At 42.8% G+C, this 9,928-nt stretch overlaps 1 protein-coding gene across 3 annotated transcripts; it reads right to left on the reverse strand.

Moving 5' to 3' along the window:
- Nucleotides 1-1,025: 1,025 nt before the first annotated feature.
- On the reverse strand, nucleotides 1,026-8,439 carry LOC123183027 (probable ubiquitin-conjugating enzyme E2 24). Of its 3 annotated transcripts, none has more exons than XM_044595748.1 (10): nucleotides 8,030-8,439; nucleotides 5,609-6,328; nucleotides 4,185-5,527; nucleotides 3,923-4,048; nucleotides 3,700-3,837; nucleotides 3,438-3,629; nucleotides 3,267-3,330; nucleotides 2,319-2,458; nucleotides 1,923-2,234; nucleotides 1,026-1,648 (listed from the first exon to the last, which is right to left on the reverse strand). In XM_044595748.1, exons 3-10 carry the CDS (start codon nucleotides 5,514-5,516, stop codon nucleotides 1,421-1,423), a joined length of 2,532 nt encoding a protein of 843 aa, XP_044451683.1. In that variant the 5' UTR covers nucleotides 5,517-5,527; nucleotides 5,609-6,328; nucleotides 8,030-8,439; the 3' UTR covers nucleotides 1,026-1,420. The 3 variants fall into 3 exon arrangements, with proteins under 3 accessions (XP_044451683.1, XP_044451684.1, XP_044451682.1); XM_044595749.1 differs by lacking the exon at nucleotides 8,030-8,439 and adding an exon at nucleotides 7,469-7,639; XM_044595747.1 differs by lacking the exons at nucleotides 5,609-6,328; nucleotides 8,030-8,439 and having other exon boundaries at nucleotides 4,185-5,549.
- Between the last annotated feature and the right edge of the window lie 1,489 nt (nucleotides 8,440-9,928).

The following is a 9,928-nucleotide window of genomic DNA, read 5'->3' on the forward strand; positions in this document are numbered from 1 at the left end:
CAAGATGTGTGATTTGATAAGGGCTTCAAGGAGGTGCGCCTAAACACTGTTGCAAAATGATGTTAGGTTTGGCACATAAGTGACCTCAACACAGGTGTACAACCATCTTAAGAAGTGTAGGGTGAAATGGATCTAAGCGTCCAGCCTTAGAGATCTTAGCAATGCACAATGGGATCAAGATGCCTTCAAGACACATCTCGGTTATCTAACCTAGCCTTATTTCACTTGATTTAACATGCTAGTCAAAACTAACAACATTGCCTTTCTTTCTTAGGATCATCCCAAGGACGTTGAGTATCTCAACATGCCCATCCAGAATTATTCTCAGATGCGGACCATCTTCTCCTGGGGTATGGGTACTTGCAAGCATGCCATTTTCTCTGCCGGTAGCCTCGTAGCCTCCTTCATCCCATGTGGTCCAATAATAGGATATATGTGTAGGCATGGTGTCCTATTTTGGTCTTTCGTCTTGTACTTTTTCTTTTTTATTTTACCAGAGATGTTATTCGCACTTTGATACTTGGTTCGTTCTAATAAATGGTTGTGTGCATTGACACAGAAGTCAAGGGTAATCCTCCTTTTTGAAAAAAAAACTCCTCCATCCCTAGCCATCTTGTTCCCGACCCGCATTTTTCTACAAAGTCTTAGAAACACGACAATCAATATGTCCATATGTTGCTTAATTTGCTTTATAGTTCTTTTTTCGGGGCATTGTTTATCATGCATATGCAAGGAAGAAAGTAGTATTTCTACTTTGAAAACGACAAAAGAAACTCCATATTCATCAAAAGATAAATAGGAGAAGGCTTGGCTTTACTACCACGGCCGTACGTGCTGGTGTTCGGGCGACTCGGCCACAACATATAGAAATACTCTTGGATTAGCTGAGCATGATTTTTATATCTCACAACGTCTGCTCGGTACATTTGGGCTTCGACGAGATCATCCAAATGAAATCTGTTTTTATATGTTTTAAGAGAATGCAAACAAGCAAATCATGTAGTGACATGAAAACCTCAGGGTGATACCAAGTAAAGTACAAGTAGTAGTAATTTAGCAATATGTGTGTTTCACACTGTGGTATTATTGCAGGCACATCAGATAGCTCCTCTGCCAACTATACAGACAGGGTACTTACTTTCTCAACACCCACACACAAATTTACATACTTCCATCACACTCTACAGCGGCACAATTTCACAAACCAAACTACACACCAGCTGCTTCTGTCTCTCATCGGGCACCCTTTCAGTTCATCGCGTCAATCATGCACAAGTTTTCCCATCTTACAAGATGCCATTACACAACATAAGGATCATGTGCCAGGCAGCATTTTTATTGCAAAACCTATACAATACCGGTGTCGCAGTGGGCGTGCCGTCACCGCCATCGCCATGCAGGAGGTGTGCCCGCTCTGAAGTCACTGGCCACAGGCGATCCCAGCTTCGCAGAAGGCGGCGACGAGCTTCGGCAGTAGCTTGCCGAGCATGATCTTGAATCCGGTCGAGCAGCCTTTGCAGCCATCATCTGATATGTACGTGCTGTCGCGAGCATGACCAATGAGATCACCGCCGAGGTATGCGTTGCAGGCTTCCAGGATGTGCGGCGCGCGGCAAGTGAAGTGCTCCTTGACGAACTTTTCAAAATGCTGGATGGAGATAGGAGGGGAGAGACCCATCAATAATATTCATTACACATGTTACTTCTTAGTGTTGAAAGGTGCAGCAGAAGTTATTTAAATACTGTATGTAGGTTGGTTAGGGGATGCATCTGAGATACAGTGGGGGGTAATCTTGGTTTACGTTCTACTCAAAACTCATACCTACCAAAATTCAGTTAAGCCCTATCAGTTTTGTCAGAGTAAGTGTATGGGATATTCAGGTCATTCGTTAAGTGCAGAATTTACAGAGTTGGTGACTTACCTTTGGTGGTTTGTGCAAAATGTACATCATGGACTTGCAAGACAGCAAGAAAGCATTCTCGTTGTACGTGATGGAGTTCTTCTCCCCGTCAGCTTTCCCCACAAATTTGTCGTAGCCCGCCTCATTGAAGTAAGGCTTCTCGTTGAGAACAAGAGCCTGAAGGGATAGCAGCAGTTGAAGAACAGTCGAGCCCTCCGGATTCCACACCTCATTACCAGTCCCTGCCCATGTCTTGAGAAGGCTTAGACATACTTTGCCGGTTTCGTACAAGTTTGGGTTGAGGCGGAGGCCTCCGGAGTGATAGTGAACGGACTGGAAAAAGAAAGTTACTGTTCAGCAGCTAGACGATCTCAGCTGGGAGGTACACACACGAGCAATAGAAAAGAAAACACTTACAGGTGGTTCATGAGGATAATCCGGTGGGAAGAAAATATCAAAGAAAAATAAATTATCATGATAAGGCGTTCCAGCTGCCCCAACAATGCAAGCCCTCAGAAGGTCCATCCTTTCCTCATAAACTCTAACATGGATGTCATCTGCATGGAAGCAAAGAACACCATGTAAGCAATATGTACCAGAAAATATGTTTCATGTTTTCATCAGTTATTTCATGAATATAACTTGCTACCAAATCTAATTAGAATGGTTTTCTGATCATCATTCCTTATATATTAGGATTGAAGCCAAAGCTAATATTACAGGGATTTATTGAATGTAAAAAAAATCCCAATATACACTAAATTTCTTCAAGATGTTTTTTTTATTCATAAAGTGAACAACTCAAATTTTGTGTGAGTTTCCACTTACTAACGTTTGCATAATTCTATATTTAATTTTGACAGCTCGTTAGTTTTATCAGAGAAGGGAAGAACCCTGACAACTCACAAGAGTACGCATGTTCTGTTCACACATTCAATTTTTCATCTTTGACAGTTTAACTAGCTTGATCAGTTCTCATACTCGAAATAATAATCAACAAGATAACATACACATGATAAGCTAGGCCTTTTTAACTTCAATCATCTTGTAAAGATGTCAAACAATGATTTTTTGAGAAAGGAACCTTAACATGCTATGCTGTCCTGTGGAGCGTAGAACATTTTAACTTATTTCTTTTTTTTTGCAAATATTTTAACTTATTTCTAACCACAAGCCAATTATATAAGATTGCATCATGACAGATTCACATCTATATGTACTATTAAAGTAGAGTTATGGTAGACTAAAAATGCCAAGTTATAATAAACATAAACAGATGCTACAATTCTATATGCAATGAGCCAGTGAAAAGATTCAGTTTCATGAAAGACTTGCAATGGACAATAAAAAACAAGAAAAACCGACCTGGTAAATCATTTTGTAAGATTGTCCATTCCTGTTGTATCTTCTTCAGCCAACCTCTTTTAACCTAATATATCAGGAATTAAAGATTATAACAAATAATTTGAACATGCTACAATAGCTACTACAGCTCTAAAATAGAGGAATAAAGTTGAATTAGGTGTGAAGTATTACATTTTCGTGGCCACGTTCCTTCACAAAATGATGATCAGAACAGTCCACCACAACATCAAATATTTTTACGTCATTTTCTGAAGGTAACTGTGGCTTCTCGGTCTGCATCACCAACTCCACAACGGAAAATTCTTCTGCAGATGAATGTAGATCTGCTGACTTCACAATTTGATACTGAGGATCTGCAGTAATCTGAAACCACAACTTGATCTTAGAGTTATGAAAATTAAACATAAATTATTTGGCAAGGTATAAAACTTACTGAGCTAGATGATGTAGAATCATGAGCACCAAAGAAACTAGAAGCCACATTTGTCAGAAAATCAAAAGCTGTTTTGGAGAAGTAGAAAGCATTGCGCAATGAACCAGTGCAGTCTTCACCAGACTCTTCCAGGGCATTCTGGGTGAAAACATCAAGTTGTTGCTTAAATTTCAATACATGTAACCAACAAATGGTACAGTGGAAGATGCAAACCCAAGCTAACCTTAGTACTCTCATGGTGGATTGTTTCCTGCTCAGCCTCGTCGTCGACAGAAGTATGCACCTCATTGACAGATTCTAGTGAATTATCTAGAAGTCTTTCTAATCCAATTATTTCAAAATGCTGCGCCTGAAATTGATAAAAGGGAGAAATATATGTTACCAATAGTCTGGACAGACCATGTATCTAGAAAAGATGGGTGAAAAAAGGAGATAAAACACAACAAAACAAAAAAGGAAGAAAACCAACTCAAAGATAAGCTTACCTTGGATATCACACCACTAGCCCATTGCACTTCAATTCCATCATCCTTATACCCAAGAACATTGCCAATGCATGACAAGAAGCCGGAGGAGGTATCTAAACTTTTCCTGCTAACTGTCATGGTTCCATTGGTGAGATCTGCTTCAGACTTGTCGATGTTCAGAGCTGATCTGATAACGACTTCCCCAGTGCAAAAGGAGAAATCTGGGTGCTCTACTAGCTCATAAGCACTCACTGTCTCCTCAGTGGGGTCACTTCCATATCTGACAATGTCATCATCCACTGGAACAATCCATTTTACATTTACAGTCCGCTCAAGTGCATCCACATTTCTCACTATCCCAATCCGCTGACGTTCAGCAGCCTCCTCTACTGCCAATTTCTCCAGGACAAATTGCCCTGGCCAAAAATCATGATCACCGGGGGTGCTAACAGGAGCCAAGATATAAGGTTCTAGCCCAAGAGATATGCTTCCATTTTGCCATAGAACGTCAAAAGTGCTCTTTGTCTTGGCAACAACATAAGTTTGAGAATATCGAGAACACTTACGGTCTTCACTTGGGAGACTTCCATCATGACCAGCAGAGAGAGTGCACCAATCACCCAACTGCCAGTTAGCATAAGGGAAGCATGACAGCAAAGTGAGGTTCTTTGGGTCCTGAAAGTTTGGAGGACTCGATGATCGATCACCCCAAACATTTGCCACGGAGGTTATCCAGTTCACATGCACCAGCCCCACATCAACATGAGACACAACACCTTCATCTCGACTGGCCCTCCATGATCCAGACAACCATGTTCCTGACTTGGACACGGAGGGATGGACAATCCTCACGCGTTGACTTGGATAGTAAAAATAAGGTGCATCTTCAAAGATGAATGGAGGTATGGGCTTCAGTACCTCAGAGTCCCTTAACAGCATTTCACACTTTGCCCCATCACTGAACACAACAGTGACCAGGTCAAATGCCCTGATCACCCGCCCCATCCATGGTCCCATAACCACGCAGTCACCAGAGACAAAGGATCTCACTCTTGAAAGCTGCTTGCTGTTGACATCTTCTATTATATCACCAGAGTATGTCTCCAAGTCCACAAACATTTCAACCCCAACAACGCGGCCCAACTGACCTGAGGGGTCAGACACAGGGCAGACTATGTCCCCATGAAGAAACCCTCTTTCAAAAGTAAGGAAATCATCAATCTTGCCGATGCTCTCGTCCAAGCTTGATAAGATGCTCTGTGCATGGTCTGTAAATTCACATTCTTGGTCCTCACTGTCACTCGTTCCACTGTATGACTCACTGTCTGAATCAATTACAAACAGATCCATCTCTCCAAGCCCTGCAACACCACATTTTGTCATTTTGTATGATATGAAACAACCAATTGTGTTAATAAATACTAGATTAAATTCGTTCCCACCTTTTTGTAACAAGCTGTGTTCTGTGATGATGTAATAAACTAAAGAACCGTCTCTGAACAGCAAGTGTAAGGTCAGCACACTTGAGTGCTAATGCCAAAGGATCCCTGATAAAGTAACAGTAACCGCCAAAGGAGATTTGCCCAGATAGCAAATAAGAAACAGTAAGATTTGGTGCCAAAGGAGATTTGCCCAGCCTAGTTGCCGGCAGAGATGTGCCAAGATAGCAATCTATAGCTAAAGCTAGTTGGAAGCAAAAGAAAATGTAAGGAAGGAGATCAGAAGAACTAGGTAGATTTGCCAAAGGAGATTTGCCGAACTATAGGTAGGTTTTGCCAAAAGGAGATTTGCCCCGAACTACTGGTAGGTTTCGCCAAAGGAGATTTGCCCAGAGAACTACAGAACAGTCGCTGTCTGAAATGTTCAGTGCCAAGGGAGATTCCAGAAGAACTGCAGAACAGTCACTGTCTGAAATGTTCAGTGCCAAGGGAGATTCCAGAAGAACTACAGAACAGTCACTGTCTGAAATGTTCACCGCCAAAGGAGATTTGCCCTAAAACTAGCAATGGCTTGTCACAGGAAATGATTTCCAGTGGAAAGTCCAACTGAATGTGTTTGCTTTCGATGATCACCAGACATGAGAAGTCATCAGAGAATATGCCACCACCCAATGACCAATATTCGTCCCGAGAGCAACCAACGACTGTTCAGATTAGCTGATCCTGCAAACCGTATCAGAAGAATGTTAATCCAACTGTTCATCTTCTTAATAGAACAACACAATTTAAGTTGAGAAATAGACTAATGTGTTTGCATAATCTCAATAAACATGGATATAAGTTAATCAAAGTGCTTATTAAAAGCCATGCTGAAAAGAAACTGCAGGGATCAGGGTCGTTTCATTTGTGAGCAACATTCTAGCATATAATAGTAGAGACGTTTATGATATCTAATAATAAAAAAGTAAATTGAGTTGCATGCTTTCCAAAGATTTGCCGTGCTAATAATCATGCAAAGTCTTATTCATATATACATACTAGAAACAGCTAACTAATGGTTTATTCAAAAATAAGATGTCCAAGAAACTCTAAATCCCAAAAGAGGATGTCAACTGACCCAAAACAAGAAGAATCTGTGTGTTTCTGTGGATCCAAAAAACTTATACAAGGCGCAAGAGCCAGTTTGTGTCACAAGGATCAATCCCACAGTGGACAAGAACTAAAATCTGTTCAAAGTGGTGCGTTTATCTTTAATGCCGCTTGCATGCAGTACATAGGTAAAAAAATACATAAATAAACTGGTAAAAGTTTGTTTCACCAATAGATGATAGGATGCCTTGAAATGACCGAATAGGCAGGACCCAAATCAAAACTGACAAAAATGGAACACTTGAAAGTTCATGCTAAAAAGTAACTGAATAAATCCAGATCGGAGTATCAAAACTATGTATTAAAGTATGTACTCAACAACATGACTGGCTATAATCAGTCTGATCTGAGGAACCTAGTTTTTAGCTAGCAAACACCGAGTCTTTATTTCGACACGGAAGTTTTGGATCTTGTCATAGTAACAACAACAAAGATGACAAGCCGCACATAGTTCAGCATCATAGTCGATCCGAAAACAACTAAAAGACAACCCACCTATGGACAAGCTTGCCAAACAAATCAGAACAAAACAACACCTTCCGTGCTCATTATGATCTCCTAAAACCGGCAAACAAAAAGCAACAAACTAAAACCTTGCACGCCATACCACCACACCCAAAAGCGGCAAAAAATCATCCACTCGAACGATCATTACGCCGGCCATAAAAACACAGATGTTTCGCTACAAACTGTAAAAAGCTAACCACATAACACCTGAGCCACCACCCAATTTTACTAGTTGGAGACGCCTTCGCCTTCGCCACGAATAGGCCGCCGGAGCTTTGTTCAGCACTTGAGCTACTGCTGTGCTCGGCCAGCGCCTCCTGCTTATGTCCAATCGATCTGGGCTGACCCAAGCTAACAATATTGTTTGATTACACATAGTCAAGACTGAAGACAGGGACACTTAGTACTTGGGGGTTGCAGAATAATTGGAGGAAGACGGATCGAAATGGCATCTTGAAGCATATTCCTGGTTCCGAGGAATCGGGCTGGCGTAGTGATGGCCATGTTTTTGGATCGGCATGCATCGTGTTGACTAAATTTCGCCCTGCAGGCATGACACTGACGGTGACGGTGCGGGTTTAATACTGTACTAGGAAATCGGACGTTGAGTGCACGCATCCTCGTTATAAACAAGCACATGGGGTGCAGCGAAAGAAAGGAGCAGCGGCGCGGTGCGGCGGCCGCCGGCCGGAAAGGCGGGGGCGGCGACTCTACCGCAATGCGAAATGAACAGGAAAAAGGTGAGGTAAAATGGCAGTTTGGCGGTACCTGTGCCAAGCCCAGCCCGCCGCCATGGCCGCTCGGTCACTGAAGAAGAGGGAGCAGGCCTCCCCTCCCCCCGCGCCTCAATCCATCCCCGGGCCCGTCGACCATGGCCAGCAAGCCCGCGCTCCCTCCACCCCCACCAAGAAACGACCAGCGCAGCCGCCGCCGCCGCCTGCTCCTCCTCCTCCTCCTCGGACCAAATCTCAGGCACGGTGCGGCGGCGGCGGGAGGAGGAGAGGCCGAGAAAGAGAGAGCGCGCGCCTGGAGACGTAGAGAGAGAGGGGACGGGAGGCTTCCTTGCTGGGTGCTCTGCGCTGCTCGTGAATGGTGATGGATGGTGGCGCTGGCGGGGCAATTTCTACGGTGCGCAAGGCCTCGCCTTTCCGATTCTTTTGATTTGTTTAATCGTGGTGCGCGCGCCTAAACTAAATCGAAATCGTCCTAAATTCCCTTGCGCTAATGGGATTCCTCCCTGTCCGTCCGTCGCTTTATTCCTTTTTGTCTCCGTGAATTCTCTCTCCGGGAAAAGAGAAGGAAACCAGAGTTTTGGACTCTGCTTTCTCTCCGTGCCCCAACGTGCCGACTGCTTTCACCTGTCACTCGTCCTCTCCCCCTGTTCTCAAGAATGAAAACAGCTACTCGACTCGACGACTCGAAAATACTACCTCCCCGTTCATTGGTCCCCTTCGTATTTTGTGTCGAAGTTTAACCGTAGATTTGACTATCAAATTATATGTTGTATGTCATAAAATTTATATTGTTGGATTCATATTTAAAAAAGGTTTTCAATGATACCATTTTTAGGGTATATAATTTATTTTTTAATAGTTAAATCAAAGGTCAAAGTTTGACCCAAACTGCAAGGTGGACCAATAAACTAGGACGGAGTGTAGTAATGTGTGCCTAACATCTGTCGAAACTCGGTACATAAACCGATAAACTAAATCGATGAACAATGAAACTAATACGGAAATGATAAATTTTGAATGGTTAGATTTTAAGCATGGCAACCCGAACGTTTTTCATGGCAACTTTAATTCACGCGAGGTTGGCAAACATCACGATTTTTTGACAAAAATCGAACCGGGACAAAGTTGCCATGTTTTAACAACTAAAATTGCCACCTCACGTCAACTAAAGTTGCCATGAAAAAACGTTCAGAATGACATGCTTAAAATCCGAATGTTCGGGATTTATCGGGGTCCAACTAATATTGGTTTAAATTTTTTTAATAAAATTCGTATGTTCTTTTCTTTATATCTATGAAAAACTATTAAAGAATACTTTAATTTGTAATCATGAGCCTTTTCAGAGGCCCGACCATGTCAAGCCCGCACACAACAAAAGGCCAAATTAAGGGGGGGGGGCATCTTCAACGTTGTAGCGGATATATGTGATTTTTTGGCGAACCTTTGGCAACCCGTCTGTAAGGGAATATTTCTCCCTATGTGGTTTTGGTGATTGATGACAATGCATTTGCAGACTAATCGTGTGCATTGAGCATTTCAGATATCTCATGTCTAGGCACAAGACGATTCGGTGCCCCTCGGAGCCTATCGAAGACGGCGGTTTTCTACGTCTCTTTTCGGTGGATTTGAGTCGAAGGAAAGCCGTACTATTAAAAGGGGGTCCGCTTCGGAAAGGTTAGGGTCGAATCAACAAGTACACATCTGTTCCTTTGCACCACCTTTCCTTCGCTTCATTGGAGCACCGGTCGTTTACCCTTGTCTCTACGAAATGAAGGCTTTCAAATGCTTGAGTGTCTGTGGCATGCGGTAGTACTGCTCAAGGTAGTAGTAGTACCGTAGGGCCTTGCGGTAGTACCGCTCAAGGGAGCGGTAGTACGGTAGGGTCCAGCGGTAGTACCGCTCCTGGTTGAAGCTTTTTCACATAAGCATCGCA

Source organism: Triticum aestivum, chromosome 1D (assembly GCF_018294505.1).
Source record: "Triticum aestivum cultivar Chinese Spring chromosome 1D, IWGSC CS RefSeq v2.1, whole genome shotgun sequence".
Taxonomy (NCBI): domain Eukaryota; kingdom Viridiplantae; phylum Streptophyta; class Magnoliopsida; order Poales; family Poaceae; genus Triticum; species Triticum aestivum.

What these genes read in the sequence shown, in the direction of transcription:
- LOC123183027 (XM_044595747.1), bottom strand. Translation starts at nt 5,549, where the DNA reads ATGACAAAATGTGGTGTTGCAGGGCTTGGAGAGATGGATCTGTTTGTA. An exon ending in CTTACAAAATGATTTACCAG is followed by an intron (nt 2,459 to 3,266) that starts GTCGGTTTTTCT and finishes GCTTCCATGCAG; the next exon opens with ATGACATCCATGTTAGAGTT. An exon ending in TTTTGCACAAACCACCAAAG is followed by an intron (nt 1,649 to 1,922) that starts GTAAGTCACCAA and finishes ATCTCCATCCAG; the next exon opens with CATTTTGAAAAGTTCGTCAA.